The sequence below is a fragment of the Sminthopsis crassicaudata genome, chromosome 5, assembly GCF_048593235.1.
Source record: "Sminthopsis crassicaudata isolate SCR6 chromosome 5, ASM4859323v1, whole genome shotgun sequence".
Lineage (NCBI taxonomy): Eukaryota > Metazoa > Chordata > Mammalia > Dasyuromorphia > Dasyuridae > Sminthopsis > Sminthopsis crassicaudata.
The window spans coordinates 143710848-143727763 of NC_133621.1; the positions used below are offsets into that span (position 1 = coordinate 143710848).

The window sequence follows — 16916 nt, forward strand, 5'->3', positions numbered from 1 at the left end:
AGTGCTCATGAAGGCATTTGCAAACTAAATTTCTAAGAATTTTTTCCTAAATGTTTCCTTCCCCCCCCCCCCCCAGGCTGGGGTTAAGTGACTTGTCCAGGGTCACACAGCTAGGAAGTTTAAGTGTCTGAGACCAGATTTGAACTCGGGTCCTCCTGAATTCAGGGCTGGTGCTCTATCCACTGCAAACCCCCCCCCCGCAATGTTTCCTTATAGAAGAAAACATTCATTCAGCAAACATTTATTGGATATCTGCTCTGTACCATAATTAAGTATTCAAAGGTTTCCAATTTTCAGGCCAGCCTCTAGATAGTTCTAATTCTAGAACTCATTGATGCTATTGTGGTTTTAAAGTTCTTCCCAAATATTGTTTCAACTTGAAAGATATGGGTGATAATTTCCTAACAGTCATTTTAAAAGGAGGAAATCAATAGAGATTATAGAATCATCTTCATTAAAGTCTTTTAAAATAAGATGCTAGTCTACTTCAGGGATAGTGTGATTTTATTTCTTACCTCCAAAAAGAGAGGACTAGATTAAATTCACCCTTCTGGGCTCCCGAAAGGTCATATAAATAAAAAGGTACTATATTAGGCCTATAAGCTCAGGTTCCTAAAAGAAATTAGGCTGAGGATAATTAAGAATTTTCATCCAAAATATAGTTCGTAGCAGGAGTACTTTGCTTTTTAGGCCCTCATTCAATAAATGTATGTTGTTTCTATGCTGGTAAGTATAAGGATGATTGGGAAACATTTTTGCAAATCTATTCCTACAGACACTTATGACTCTAAAATTCTCCATTTCTTATTCTTGTTTATTGACACTGATAAAAGAGTAAATTATGATTATCAATTAGGTAATAGTCATTCTGATAGGAATGGGATCTAGGAGTATGGAAGCTGTCTTCCTCCAGGGGAAATTGATTTAATCTGCCTCAGCTCCTTTGTAAAAAGTAAGAAGGGGGGCAGGGTTTCGAGGGAAGGTGGTGAGAATGTAAAAGCACCTTATGTGAATGAATGTAAGAGTAATCTTATTCATGAAGGCCAAAGTTCTCTTGGGCTAGAAAGGGCAAATTTTACCTGCCAAGATTATTAAAATAAAGATGTGCAATTAATCGAGAGTCAGAAAAACAAATGGGCAGATTGCCTCTTAACCTAGCAAAGCACTCTTGAATGTGGGGAGCCCTTGTTTTCCATAGCAGGGATGGGGGGTGGTCCCTGACTGTGCGATCCTCTCTCCATGACAGCCGTGCAGAGGTACAGAGATAACAAGGAGATAACTACTCCCAGTATATTACACACAGCAGGGAAACAAGATGCTGCCCCGTGCTCCCTTAAAGAGTTCATCCCAAGCGAACAAAACAGGCATTATGGAGCCAGCGGGAGAAGATCAGAGAATCATCCTTCTCTTAGTGAGTGGGTAAATGTGACTCATTGTGAGGCTTCTGGGAGGGAATAGGGGAATTCCTTGTCACTGGGGGAAGGAAGTGACAGGAAGTGAGCCATCAGACCTGTGTGATGATGGCCAGGCTTACCACCCTGGCAAAGAGTGCACAGGGGCTGCTCTTTGTAGCCCATCCTCACTTTAAAGTGTTGAAGTGAGTATGATATGGGATAAAAAAGGAGGTACATAGTCCCATTATTGGAGAAGTGTGTGAACATGCTTTAACTCACCTCCAAAAAGGGGACATCACAACCTTGTTCTTTAGAACCCCATGCTCCTCCGAAGAGTGCACTTCTAAGTAAATCCTGTTTAGCCCTTATGTGTCCTGGGAAAGGAGCAAGGGAACAGAGGGTGATGAGCAAAGAAAAGGAATCAAGAAACTGAGGGTAGGGGCAGCTAGGTGGCGCAGTGGATAGAGCACCAGCCTTGAATTCAGGAGGACCCGGGTTCAAATCTGGTCTCAGACACTTAACACTTCCTGGCTGTGTGACCCTGGGCAAGTCACTTAACCCCAGCCTCAGGGGGGGAAAAAAAAGAAACTGAGGGTGATGGGAAGACAGACAAGCATAGAGAACACTTTGTAGAAGTGTTTACTACACATATTCTTTCTTACTGTAGGGCAGAAATTCTTAAAACTTATGTGCTATGGATTGCTTTAGCAATCTCTAATACCCATGGACCCTTTCTCAGAATAGTTGTTGGGATGTTTTTTTTTTTCATTAAAGTTCAGAGAGCCCCTTAAATTCTCCAAGAAACTGGAGTTCCTAAGATCCCCAACACTAAATTATAAAAAGAGCACAGGAAAATGCTAAACCAATAAAATGAAAAAATGGGCAGTGACACAGAGGGAGTGGGAATGCTCTCCAAGTTTTGGGTCAGTTACATGTTCTGCTTATTTAAAAAAAAAATAGTTGGGAACCCCTGGGATTTATTTTCCAAATTGTGTATGGCACAATTTTGCATACATTTCCTCCTCTGTTCATTGATTTAGGAATTCAAGACTGTTGCCAGTAACAGTGAAGAAAGGAGACTGAATACTGGCATGAGCCTATGGCTTCCCCATTTATACTGGGTGGGATGAGGGTGGTAAGGTCACATAGGTATGATTTTCACTTCTCTCTCTTCCTCTTAATTTTTCCTGGTGGTGTGTTTTGGCTCTTAGATTCTCTTCCCCTAGAACCATTATAGTTGCCAGTTTCTCTTTTCTGTTGATTCCCAGCAGAGTCTCCTCCTTGGCTCTAGCTAGAATCACATTACTTCAGAAGAACGTTTGGACAGCTTCCCAGGGACTTGAGAGCTACCCTGTATTTTTCTAGGGAGGAAAAGAATGACCAAGTAAGTAATCAACAGTAGCAGCTGCCAAGTTCTACTTATTCTGCTCCTTACCCTTAGTCCCCAGTTGTAGCATATGAGATGTCTTAGACCCTTACCTATCTATCACCCCCCAAGTTCCACTCCGTATGGAACTTTGTCAGGCAGAAATCTAATATTGATTATGTTATATTTGGAATACTTTGATAGATGTTTTTCTAGATTCTCTCCAAATTCCCAAATTCTCTTCCAAAATAAATTTGGAGCTTGAAAGAATTGGATGTTGCTATTTTTCAAGATCCTGATGAAATTAGTTTTCCTATTGGGTGACTCCATTCTGATTGTGCTGTCAGACTCTATCTATTGAGGTTTTCAGGGCAGGGGGTAATTAGGGCCCAGCAGGATTTCTAGGAACACTAACTAGCAACTTAAGAATAGTAAACAAGCACTCCATTATCCATTGGCAGAAAACTCAAAATAGGAGATAGGTAATAGGTATGTTATCTAACCTGGTCAAAGTTTAAGTAAACACAATTGGGATGACGGCTCTAAAAAGATGAAACAATTGGCATTTTTCCAAAAAACTGGACTGGTTACATCTATAATTTGTGGCTGATTTGGGAAACCAAGTCTTAGCTGGGTATTCTCTTTTACAGGAAAATAGAGCATGCTACATTAAATACTTAATTTTATTTTGTATTTGCACTAATTCTCACAATACTCTTGGTTTTATTCTGTTTGATTAAAAATGTTCCTAAGTTATTATGTACTCAGCATTTTGCTGGGATATATTAGGCATGGGTAAATGAGGGGCCTCAAAAGATTCAGAAGGCAGAATGCTACAGTGGGAAAAGAATTGATTTTAGAGTCAGAGGACCTGAATTCAAATCCCAGTTTTTCCCTTGCTACCTCTATGACTTCCATCTCTGTGCCTTACTTTTTTCAGCTGTTAAATATGGAGATTAGATGTCCTCTAAGGACCTTTTCAGCTTTAAATCTGTCATCCTCTGCTCTTTGACTCAAAATTTCCAAATAAGACATTAGACTAGAACTGAGAAATTCAAATTCCTTCTTCTAAACTTTATTTAGTAGGCCACAGACTTATTAGCATTATCATATGTGCTCACATTTCTGTTGTCCCCCATACGGAGAGTGTTCCTTGCAACTCCAAAAGGTAGCTAAAACAAGGAATATTATCTTCATTTTTCAGGTGAGGAAGCGAAGTCTCATAGATAATATGTCATATGTCAATGTCATATGGCTCTGCTTAGTAGCCAAGAATCTTAATTCTGTTGGTTCAGAACCCCAATGTGTTTTCCACTATACCACAGCTAGGTGGCTCAATGGAAAGAATGTGAAGACTGGAGTCAGGAAGACCTGTTTGCCTCAGTTTCCCCAGCTGTAAAATGGGAATAATAACAGCACCCATACTTATAAAGCATTTAGCACAGTGCCTGGCATTTTGTAGGTGCCATATCAATATTGATTCCTTTCCTTTGCCTTTCCCTTTTATCCAAAGAAGGATAAATATATTTATAACTTCCTGATCAGAGGCTTAGATGTACCATAGAATACCATATCCACATTCAAAGAATAGAAATCAAATAATAGGAATAAAAGGCAATCTGTTAGAACACGGAGTAGGAAGGAAATCAATAGTCACTGTTAGTCAGTTATCAGGTATATATCAGGTAGGAAGAAAAGAAGGAGGGAAAAAGAGTTCCTAGTAATCCTAAATACCCTGGTACAGATTATAGATTTGGGATTGCGTTTTATGTGGACATGTGGTTTTTAGTTTTCTTGCTTATTTTTAGATGAAAAGGTCTGCAAGTTCTTTTTCAGTGTTGTTTTGGTTTCCCAATGTATTTGAGTGCTTTGAGATGAGATTTTAGAAATTAACACATGTCCAGTTGTGTCTAGAATAGTTTAGACACCATTTTATTTACTCTGAAAATCCTTGGAATAGTAAGGGTTTCGTGTCTCACCCCAAACCAGCAGCCTGCTTGTCCCCATTGAAAGGCCAAGCATCTTGTTAGAACCTTTTCTTAGTCCAAGGAGAAGAGTGTCCGAGAAAGAATCCAGGAGTGGGCAGACTCCAGATTCCCAACCAGCACAGTAATTTTGTCAGGTCCAATATTTGCCTTCCAAAATGTTGAGAATCTGTAAACAGCATCTGTGTTCCTATTTATAAAGAGGAAGGAGGCTAGGGACAATGGAGTTACCATAATAATAAATTAAATTAGTAAGTTAATCAAATAAACATTTCATGAAAACTTAAAGAAGGGGGAACTCATTATCTCTATGGACAGAAAATATTCTTCCCCAAGTCTACACAGGACTGGTAATACTAATGATAATACTAGTTGAAGTTTACTTAGCATTTTAATATTTACAAAATGTTTTACGTGTATTATTTCATTTGATCCTCACACCAGTCCTGTGAGGTAAGGATTGTTATTACCCCATTTCACACATGATAAAATTAAGGCTTAGAGAAACTAAATGAGTGCCTAAGATCATACGACTAGTAATTGTCTGAAGGTGGGATTTGAACCAAGAGCTCTTGATTCCAAGTCCAGAACTTGATCCACAGAGCCCCTCCGGACTCCTCAGATGCCCTGTTAGTGCTACTGGACCAGGGACTTAAGTGTACATGGTCTGTCATGTTTTATTCCTAAGAAGACTTGAGTACTCAGCTCGTGGCTCACACATCAGCCAGGATCAAAGGCAGCAGCCTATGCTTTGAGGGGAGGATGGTGAGGTTTTCCCCTGGAGCCTGAAATCTGACCCTTCTCATTCAGGGACCGATGCCTCATAGATCCTTCGGAAGGACTGACCCTATTTAAAAACTCCCGTGCGCAGGCATTATGGGAGAAATGGTCACGATTAGTGTAATTCCAAGGAGTGAAAGTGCACCTTCATGTACTGCCTTTTTAAAATTCATCATGGAAAGAAAGCTGCCAGCTTCTGAGCATTGCCCATTTACATAACTAGCTGACTAAAATGGGATATTAGATAATGTTACGCGGCGGCTCGCTCAATTTTAGCCGTTCCCAGGATGGGAGAGTAATCCAGAAGCCCTCAGACAGCATGTTGTGCAGCCCTCTGGCCCAGAGCCATCCCATCGTGTCGTGTGATCCTGTCAGCACTCCCGAGCTAAGCAGATGTCAGGCCCGATCAGGATGAGGAGGGGAGCCAGGGAGGGGGCCTGCCAGCAAGCGGCACGCTTTCTGTGCTAACACCCAGCCTCTCTCCTTGAGCATCCCAGCAGGGACCTTGTGCCATCTTAGGAGGAGGTCACCTAGGGAGGAGTGGGGCAGGTGAGGGGAAGCAGTGCAATGATGAAGCAGGATGGGGGTGGGGAAGAAGGAAGATGGGGACCATGTCACGACCCCTCCGGCCGCGTCCCCAGGGCTGTCACAAGGGAGCGATGTGGCCGCCGACGGCGGGCTGAGGGACGCCTCCCCTCGGCGGGCACGACCATCACAGAAAGAATTTGTGTTTGTTTCTCTGTTTTGCAGTGTTCCTGTTCCTATAGTCAGTTTAGAGAAAATTCCTAACCTAGTGAAGGCAGACGGTGCCAATGTCAAAATGAACTCCACGGCCACTCCTCCTGTGACCTCTGCCACCTCCTCCTCTGCTGTGCCTACCCCGCCTTTAGTTAAGCCGGCGCTGATGTCCAAGCCGGTGCCGCCATCACCAGAGAAGATACTCAATGGCAAAGGAATCGTGTCTCCCTCAGTAGACAAGAAACACCAAAATGGCACCAAAAGCAACAAGCCTTACAAGAGACTTTCAGGTAGGTCCCGGCGCTTCCCGAGCCCCGGCCCCTCGCCCTCCCACTCCGTCGGCCCTGGCGCCTCCCGGCGAGGCTGGTGCTCCTCCTCGGGAAGGGTGGCCACGGGGGATTGACCCACAGAGGCCCGCTGTGAGAGGCTCCCTCACTTTAGTATCCCAGGATCCCATTAACCTGAGGCCTTGCTGAGTGCCCTCTTGCCCAGGCTGAGTCCCTGAAGGAGGCCGTCCTCAGCACACCCACACAGGCAAACGCCCGTAACTTCCAGCTGTGGCTCGGGAAAGCTCAGTGATGCCTCTCGCAGGCTCGTGGAGATTGGAGACGTCAGGCCCATATGTTCCAAAGGAGGAAATGCAGCTTCTGTCCTTTATCGCGGTGGGTTTCCAAGCTCCTTCTGGGCCGGCCCACTCTGGCTTCTGCCACCCGCCTGGTTCAGAGACCTCTTTTTTAAGAAGGCCAGGCCAGAGCTGTTGTCACTGGGATGGGCTCTGTGCTCCCGAGAACAGCCCCTTGGGCCGCCCTGCCTGGCCACCCCGGAGCTGACCCCCTGTGGGACCGAGGCATCTCTCACACTGTTTTCTTGGTGTCGGTTCTTGTGCTTCGTTTTGTTTTTTCCAGCACGATTCCCCGTGTGAATGGGCCATTGCTTTAGATTTGTCAGCTCAGGTGCCATAGAAGACAGGGTGGGGGGTGCGAGACCCATATTGACAACAAGCGAAAATAAAGACCACATTTGGACAGAGAATAGCTGTGGGGAGGGAGGATGTGGTAGAAAATATTATCTGTGGTAGATCCTCAGTTAAAAATAAGACTTTGGACCCAGCATATTCCAGCTAGCAAATCAAGTCTGACCGTCTCAAGTGCTCGGCTTGTGCTATTCATCGGCTTGGCAAGGTTTGGGCTCGGGCCTCAAGTTTCCTCATTGTGCTTGATGCTGCCTCGCCAACCCCATGCTCCTGGCCGTTCTTCTGAATGGGAAGTCACAGTTTTGCCTCACAGAAGCAAATGGAGAGGTTAAAAAAAATAATGCAGACATGGATATGATACATCCAAAGACATCCAGTTTATTTTCTATGATAAATATGTGACCCTGCGTACCAGACTGGACTTTTGTTACTGCTGTCTGGGGGAAGGAGAAGGAAGAAAGGATGTTGTCGTCGGTTTGGTTTTGGTTTTTGATGGTGTATTTTTTTTTTTTTTTATCTCTCTGCCATTTTTCCTTTTTTTCCCCCCACCTCTCTTTCACATTTGTCAGCCATCTTTCTGCCCATGACTGAATGGCCTAGCTCCAAAACAATGCGAGGTGTTTGGGGGGGGAGGTGTATGAGAGAGAGAGCGCACTCCATGCCAGAGTGGGCTGAGTGCCCTCCACCTTGCCTTCTTTCTTAATGACTTGAGAGCAGCGCACAGGGAAACGGGTGCCCCAGTCCTAACTGTTTTCAGCTCTTAAAAATGAAGCAGAAATAAAAGGCACTTTGGCAGAAACCTGCTGGGGAATTTGGCTTAGGACTAAAGGCTGTTTTATTCACACCCCTCCTCCACCTCCACCCCACCCCTCATTCCCATCTCCATTTCTTTGAAATGGAACACTTCCATTCATCAGTTTCAGACTTTGTACCAGCAGCCATTCAGACAGATTTTTAGAGTAAAATATGCTCTGTTTACAACTATCCCTATCCCTCTTCCCCACCTCATTGCACCTTTTCTACCCTTCCCCCACCACTCTCCATTATAGAAACCATCCAGCTCTCCATTGAGTTCATTTATCCCATATTCACTTTCTACCCACACAAACACTACTACCACCTCCACCACCATTCATATCCTGCGGAGTCTTTGTTGTTATCATTTTTTTAAATAATAGCTAAATTTATAAAGCATTTACATACATTAGCTCCTTTAAACTTCAGCAGGGTGATTCTGCTGCTAATTCAACTTATATATGTGGAAACTTGAGGCTAAATTAAGTGGCATGCCAGGGTCACGTGGCTACTATGTGTCTGAAGCAGGCCTTCCTGGCATATTGGGTCCAAACTCTTTATTTTAAAATAAGGAACTTGAAGGAACAGCAGTGAAGAAATGGCTTTTCCAGCTCCTACTCCGTCCATTGTTCTTTCCATTGCCTCACCCAACAGCAGCACCTGCTTCAAGATAGCTTGGAGGATGAGGCAAAGGAGCATAGGCTATCAGAAAGGAACAATATTAGAGTTTTAGAGGTATAAAGAGCTTTTGATCTCATCTAGAACAGTCACCTTAACTTGATAAAGAGGACATTTAGGTGAAGAGATTAGATTTGTCCTGGAGCCCTACAACTAGTTACTAGTACATCTAAGACAAGTTAGGATTTGGCCTGCCCATGTAGCCCTGGGTTCTTCCTATGACTCTACACTGTGCCTCTTAAATAGAGCAGCAAGTTTAAAATGGCATCCGAATAAACCCATAGAAGTTTCTGAGAAGCTTCCAGGGTTCCACTTTCAAAGAAAGCCAGGAAAATTAATGCAATGATGAACTATATTAGGACAGTGCAGGCTTCCAGGAATGAGGATTTAGCTCTCTGTTTTGCAGAGCACATTGTTGTGTTCGTTCCTGGACGCCACATTTTAGAAGGATGTGGAGAATTGAAAGTGTTCAGTGGAGGGCAATCTAAGATGGTCATGGCTAGATGTTGGGGTCTTTAGTCCATCACCCCTGCATTTTATAGATAAGGAAACTGAGGCCCAAAAGGTTGAATAATTTGCCTGAGATCACATAGGGAGTATCTGTCATAGGCAAGATTTGAACTTGGTGTTGAAGGGTTTCAAGTACATATCATAAAGGAAATCAGTTGAAGGAACTATGGTTATTTAACTTGGAGAAATAAAACTCATGATCTCTGTTTTCAGATATTTGAAGGGTTTTTATGAAATCTTAACTCTTCTTGGCACAGAACTAGAAAAGCATGTTTAGGTTTGAAGTCAGTAAAAACTTTTTTTAAAAATCAGAGCGATCCAAAAATGGGATGCTGTACCTTGGACAAAGTGGATTATTCTCCTTAGAAGCCTCTGAAGTAATGGCTGTATGACCACATGCTTAGTATATTAGAGAATGGTGTTTTTTTTTTCCCCAGTTGAACTAAATGGCCACTGAAGTGCCTTTTAACGCTGAAATTCTATGATTCTTTGATCCCTGGTGAACAAGATTCAGTGGGGGGAAATTGAGAATGGACACCATGGAAACGTCACATATCCCAGAAGATAGGAATGTTTCCGAGAAATTGGTACATCAAAATTTTCCCCTTTATTAAGGTAGATGGCTCTTGTCATGAAATATGAAAAGGAAACTAGCTACCGGCTCAGGATAATAGCAACAATAACAATGATGATAGCCAACACTTGATTTGCAAAGTGCTTTATTACCAAATTTAATTCTCACAACACCCCGGGAAGTAGGTACTATTATTATCCCCCTTTTGTATATGAGGAAAGTGAGGCAGTTGGAGGATGAGTGGCTAGCTTAGTACTGTTATCTTGACTCCAGGTCCAGAGCTCTGTCCACTGTGCCATCTCTAAATATTTAACCAGCATTTATTGAGTGCCTAGTGTGTGTCAGAAACTTTTTGTTTGGGAACAAAAAGAAAGGCAAAAAGGGCCCCTACCTTCATGGACTTCAGAATCCAGTAGGGAGCTAGAACATATAAATAATCTTGTACGAGATATATACAAGATAAATTAAGATAATCGAGAGAGGGAAGTCATTAACATTTAGGAATACTAGGAAAGGTGGGATTTTGCTGGGACTTGGAGGAAGTCATTAGGTAGAGAGCATTCCAGGCAGGGAGGACAGCCAGTGAAAAAGCATTAAGTGGGGATGTGAGTGTCTTGTACAAAGAATAACAAAGATGTTATTGGATTGTAGAGTATGTGGACAGAAATAAGATGTACGAGGAATGGAAAGGTAGGAAGCTGGCCAGGTTGTAAAGGGCTTAAAAGCCAAATGGAGGATGTTACATTTGATCCTGGAAGCAAGAGGAACCTTTGGATTTGATTAAATAGAAGAGGGACATGATCAGACAAGTGTCTTGGAATCATCTCTCCTTGGGCTTGTCTTCTATCATCTAGGGCAATCCAAGCACATTAGCAAGCCTGGCCTCAGTAAATGGCTTGGGATATCTCCTCTTCCCATATCCTCCAGAAGTCCCACCCAAACACAAGAAGTTAGCTATCCAAGACGCTTTGTATAATTTCTTTGGAACAGTATCTCTTGTCAATTAACAGCACCCCAGGGAAGTTCCTCAAAAAGCACGAAGAATAAACAGGGATGCTGGACCGCCCAACCAGTCCTTGAACCCATTAGCCATCTTCCAATTTCTGAAGGATAAGAAGGGTTAGACTGTGGCCATGCGGTCTGAAATATGTGGGCAGCAAGAAGGGGTTTTAGTGAGCCCAGATGGGATAGTGATCCCCCAAAAGGATTAAGCATGACAGGCATTACTAGGAGTGCTTAGCATGACCACTAAACATTGACATTGGGACAGAATAGTTTGCAAGAGCCCACGAAAGCTAAACTCTCAATCTCCCATCTCTCCAACTAATCAAAACAGGTATTACTGTCCTATCCTGATAAAAAAAAAAAAAAAAAGCAAAACCAAACCAGCCAATGCTAAGTGGTTAGGAGGTGTCTGCCTGCTAATGACCTGCTTCAGTCTGACTCCTGTGCATACACTCATTCCTTCCCTTGCCTCTTGTCTGGGATGCTGCCGCAAACATGCCCTGGACACAGAGTCAAAGAGTTTTCTTGTTTCTGTTTCTGTATTTCTGTGATAGTTTAGATTCAGATAGGGAGACATGGTAGCCCACTTGAATATAGAGCTGGCCTCAGAGTCCAAAAAACCTAGGATCAATTTTCACTTCTGACCTATACTGACTATGACCCAGAGCAACTGACTTGACCTCTCAGTTCCCGAGGCAACTCTCTGAGCTCTTAAATTGCAAAGGAGATCCTGACCAGGGAGCTTTCTCCCTGGGAGTTCTCTGTACCGGCGAAATTACAGATCCAGTTTAAAAATTGTTCTGATGACGGTTTTTTTCAAGGCTGAGGAGACAAGGGGAAAGATATTTCACAGGAACATTCTCTAGTTAAAGGACTGTAAGCTATTGCAAATAAAAGATTAAATTTAGAGCAGCTCAATACAAATTGACCTCTCACTCCTCAGGTAACCCTTCTTTGTGTTCTGGTTTGCCTGAAAACCCAAATGCTTCGATTTTTGACATCACAATTTTAAATCACACACAGTATGCTGGCACTACAACCTTTCCTTGCCTTCCCTGAGAGTCCTTTGTCCTGCCCCTGTCCGTGGTGACAGGTCTTACAAACTCTCTGGATTCAAATGGAAATATGTCCATTTCCTCTAAGTGTTTCTCAAGGGGGAAAAAAAAAAGGTAAAAGCATTTTATCTGCTGGTTGAATAAACAGATTGCCTGACAATGTCTTGCTCATTAGGGCAAATGTGCATTTTTTTTAAAAAATGTAGTCTTGATGCCAAATCCTTTTTAGTTTCCTTTTTCTTTCTTATTTTTTTTTTTTGTTTGTTTTTTTAAACCAGAGAGAGAATTTGACCCAAATAAACACTGTGGAGTATTGGATCCTGAGACAAAGAAACCTTGCACAAGATCACTCACCTGCAAGGTATTTCTCTTTCCATAAAACAATACTTCCTGCTCTTGCTGGGGTCGGTTGTCGAAATGTTTGCATGTCACTCTGCACGCGGCAGGGTGTGGAACTTCGACACGACCCCCAGCTGTTCTTTGTAGGGAAATGCTTTCTTCTCTTTCAGCAGAGCAGAATGCCTGCCTCCAGCAGGCTGGCGTTTTAAGGGGGAAAAAAATAGGCTTCCCTTGTTACTTGTGAGGCCAGACACTAAGTCATATTTATAGGCACTCACTGGCACTGTTCTAAACCCTGCTCCATTCTTATGTATGCAGCAACAGCCGCACTGCTGAGGGCAAACACTATAGTAAAGATGATATGCGTTGCCTCAAATCCAGCAACACCTGGTGGAATAGTTAACCAAAAGCAATTGTCATTGGGTAACCAAAGGCCCCAGTTAGCATCCTGAATGGAGAGAGGAGCTCTAGCCCCTTCTCTGGCCTGGGGCTCTGTTGTATTGGGACAGTGAGCCAGCCTGCCTTTGCCATGAATTATGGTGTAAATCTAGCTCCCTCATGTTGCTTTTTTCAGCAAAGTTGATTGGATGGTGTCCATTATATGAAAGTTGTCATTTTATGCCATTTTTAGATAAAGCTTCCGCTTCCCAGTGATATACATATCGGGCACAGTTTAACCTAGCACTTGGCGTACTGGTTGCATCTTTATAGCCGCAGAAAGCCGTTGCCTGAAAGTTGACTTTTCAGCATCTTTTAATTTCTTTGAATTGCAATTTCAGAAATAGAGGGAGTGGGGAAGCAGGTGTACATGCTGACCAAAAAAGCTGCTCTTTTGATCCTCCTTTTCTTTTAGACACATTCACTTAATCATCGGAGGGCAGTCCCTGGCCGGAAAAAGCAATTTGACATCCTTCTGGCTGAACACAAAGCTCGGTCCAGGGAAAAAGAAGTTTCTAAAGACAAAGAGCATCTCCCATCATCAACAAGGGAAACACATCAGAACCAGCCTATACCAGCACAAGACTCTCTTTTGGGATCTTCAGTGAACTCTGGGCCAGAAATGAAAGTAGCATCTCCTGCAAAATGCAGACCACCTAATTCTGTACTTCCTAGGTAAGCCTCCACCTTGGGAATATCTTTGTTATGGTATGATTCCTTGATAGTGTTTCTGATGGCACAAAACTTCATATCACATTGTATGTATTTCAGTGTAGCAAAATGCAATCCATTAGGATTCATGCTTCCTTTTACCAGATGGAAGTCACTAGTTATTTACCTAGTTATCTGCTGGTTGTCATCTTTGTTATAGATGGCAGAAGAGAGAATAAACCAGACACTAAGCACATGTATTTTCAGAACAGCCAGCAAAACTCCCCAGTAAATCAGGTTAAAATGTAATAGGGAAATATTGAACAAAAAAGAATATAACATAGATGATGTTATTTTGTGGTTTTCTAAATCAATATGCATCCCACAGAGTTCTCTTTCTATTTGAGTTTGATACTGCTGCTTTAGACCAATCAGAATATAGTCTGGTCCATTTCAAATTAGCATCAATTGATCAAGCTTTTCTTGAAGTCTTTGGGACTTTCCCAGAAATAGGCTGAAATGAAAATTATGAGAGAAGAAAGTATACTCCTCTCAGTTCTTTCTACACAGAGGACTAATTTTCCTCTTTCAAAACCTTGCTCTCGGGCACATTTAATTCACTTTGGTTGCACTCCATTTTGCCCATCTTAGACAAAAATAAGAGAACATGATATATAGAATTAAAACTCATTCAGATTTTTGAGCATTTAAAGATCTACAGGGATTTTTTTTGTTTTTTTTTGCTTTGAGAAATCAAGTGCCATTTTGAGTATCAAAGTGATTTATAGTTATAAAAGTCCCTAGCTAGCATGCCATGCTTATGGGGGCTTGGGTATGGGAAGCAAATGATTTTTAAGTGAGGTCAGTGAAAGTTAGAGAGAGGATTGTATTTTGTTGTTTTTGTTGTTGCTGCTTTTAAAGAAGGAAAAATGATAAGAAAATAATTTTTCAACAATTGCTAGACAATCAGCAATTTCTCTATATCACTTGTCTTATTTTGGAGCTTGTAGTGCGACTGGTTGAGTTGAATCCTTCTATCTGAATGGGAAAATGTGATACTGGCCTACGGCTTTGGATAGTAGTGGAGTCTACAGTAATACCAGTTTGATATAGGCCTATATTGTTGTTATTGGAATCAGCAACAGCAGTAGCAGCAGATTCATTATTATGGCTATCCATCTGCATTGCACTTTCTAAGTTTCTCCTGCTTTGCAATCATTTTATTATGCTTCTTACCAAAAACCTGAAAGTGGTCTGGTCTTATCATCACTCTTCCACAATGAGGAAACTTTCACACCTTCAGGTTAGGTACTAATCTTTTCTCTCCCCTCTCGCACACTCCGTTTTGTCTATTTATGTGTCTGCTTCTATAGCACTCTCCCAAGAAGAAAAACTTGCACTTGTGCTCAGTCCTCAGGCTTATCATGAGCATGTGTGCTCATGTGTGTATGGAATGTGGATGTCTATCTAAGCCTGTGCAATTCCTTTCTTTCTTCATCTTTCATTGTATTTTCATTGTAAATTTGTGTTTTTGAGGAAACTGCATATGTTCATGTTTTCTTAATCCAGTGACTAGGGGAGTAAGCAAATATGGCAGAAATGATTGGAGGGGACAGGATAAGGGCAGATCATTGGAAATGCAGGGATAATTAGCAGTTCCAAAGTTAGCGGTCTCATTTTAAATAAGCCATTCTCAAAGTTAACATAGGCAGGAAAAACACTGACCCAAACTTATTGTCAAGCTCATGGGAAGTAAGGCTTCCTATAAAATGTTCAAGGTTGAGGGGCAGTTAAGTGGCCCATTGGATAGAGTTCAAATCTGGTCTTAGACACTTAACACATCCTAGCTGTATGACCCTGGGCAAGTCACTTAACCCCAGCCTCAGGAAAAAAAAAATGTTCCAGAGTTCCATGAACCAGAGTTCCATGCTACATAAGACAAGAAGACTCAGCATACATAGAAAATTTGGTGTTATAATCAAGTAAAACTTACAAGTGATCTAACACTTATTATTGGTTGGCATAATAATTATGGCATATCTTATACAAATAGTAAGTAATTCTGATAAATATAAATAACCAGTATTCCTTTTATATAGCTAACTAGTTTTGTTTTTATTTTTTTCCACTCCATTAATTCTGTGGTATCTATAAAATAATTGTTGGTTTTCCTTGATTTCATCTACAATCTAATCTTAATTGTATTCCATACACAAACACATTCATTAAGAGGATTTTAATTTCTGGAATTTCTGGAAAAAAGTTTCAGAATATTCATAATTTTCTGTGCCCAGCTCCTCTCCTTTCCCTTATGTCTCAGAGGTAAAGTTCTCTGTATTTTCATTGCTATGTTCATTCATCTTTCCTCTGTACCCCAAATCGAACTAAGAAATCTTTGAAGATCATAACCTTTTCCATATCCCCAAGTTGTACCTCACTGTCCTTGGTACTGAAAGGCTCAAGGCAGAAACTCCATGGCATCAGGCTTATGTAATAGCTAGGGAGATAGTAAAAATCAACCTGACAGGAGTAATTTGTGTTTAGTGAGGCAGGGCCCACTAGATCCAGGTGTTACTACAGGCAGTCTTTAAGAGTACCACTTTATGACCATTAAACTCAATTTGACAGCAAGATGCCAGTCCTACCTGTTGAACATGTGGACCAACCTTCTACATAGGCTGATCTCTAAATTTAAAATAAAAATAAATAATTTAAAATAAAAAATAAAAAGGCTTTTCACAGTTCACTTATGGACTTTTGCTTCATGAGATGGCTACATCACAAATTTTCTTCAAAGAATTATAGACATCCAGCTGGAATGGACTTCAGGGATCTCGTCCAACTTTTCCTATTTTACAGATGAAGAAAATGAGGCCCAAGATCACACAGATAATCCTCAAAGGTGGAGTTTGAACCCAGATCCTCTGACCCCAAAGCCAGTATTCTTTCCATTGTAAATCATACAGCATCCCCTTGCTTTGCAAGTGACCATTCTGTTTACTTTCAACCACATACAATTAAATACGAGTTTTGTAATTGGGGGGTTTCAAGAAGACTAACAGAATGATTTATTTCCTTGTGTTTGACCTTTTTGCTCCTAGTGTGATAGAGGCTATATTTTCCTACTCATAGAAAAGTGATGCTGGTTAATAATAAGCCAAGTTATTTTTTGTAGTAAGCTAGAAAAACCCTGAGGGGCTTTTCTTTTAAAACAACTATCTCTTCAGAGCTCTGATTCAGAATCACACCCATAAAACCAGGTCAGATTTCAAAGAAAAAAAAAGGAATTTGTGATAAAAAGGGAAAGGAAAGGATACAAATGAACAGCATTAGCATTCTCCTGTGACTTGAAGGAAAGAGCATGGAAGCCAAAGGAAAAAAAACAATAGTAAGAATTCCACTCTCAAAAGCTTCCTGCCTCCTTCTGTCTTTTCCTTATCCCTTTTAGCCACCTGGTGAAAGAGAGTAAGAGGTAAGGAGATGATTTCTCACTGAATAAATCTTCCTTTAGGAGGAAAAAAAAGCTTTTTACTAAGATAGTTGAGTCTGTTGCTGCTTTGGAAGAATCCAGTGCTATGCAGCGTTTGCTATAGCCTTTTTGGGGTATGATGGGGAGGAAATAGTGTTTTGTTTTG

The 16916-nt window shown here is 41.6% G+C and overlaps 1 protein-coding gene across 11 annotated transcripts in view; it reads left to right on the forward strand.

Annotated features, from left to right (window-relative positions):
- ATXN7L1 (ataxin 7 like 1) overlaps positions 1-16916 on the forward strand; it is a 241256-nt gene that overhangs the window by 202537 nt on the left and 21803 nt on the right. For all 11 annotated transcript variants that reach the window (XM_074268377.1, XM_074268378.1, XM_074268379.1 and 8 more), the window contains 3 exons: positions 6276-6553; positions 12132-12214; positions 13046-13305. In XM_074268377.1, coding sequence (XP_074124478.1) covers positions 6276-6553; positions 12132-12214; positions 13046-13305 — 621 coding nt within the window. The remainder of the gene's footprint in view (positions 1-6275; positions 6554-12131; positions 12215-13045; positions 13306-16916) is intronic.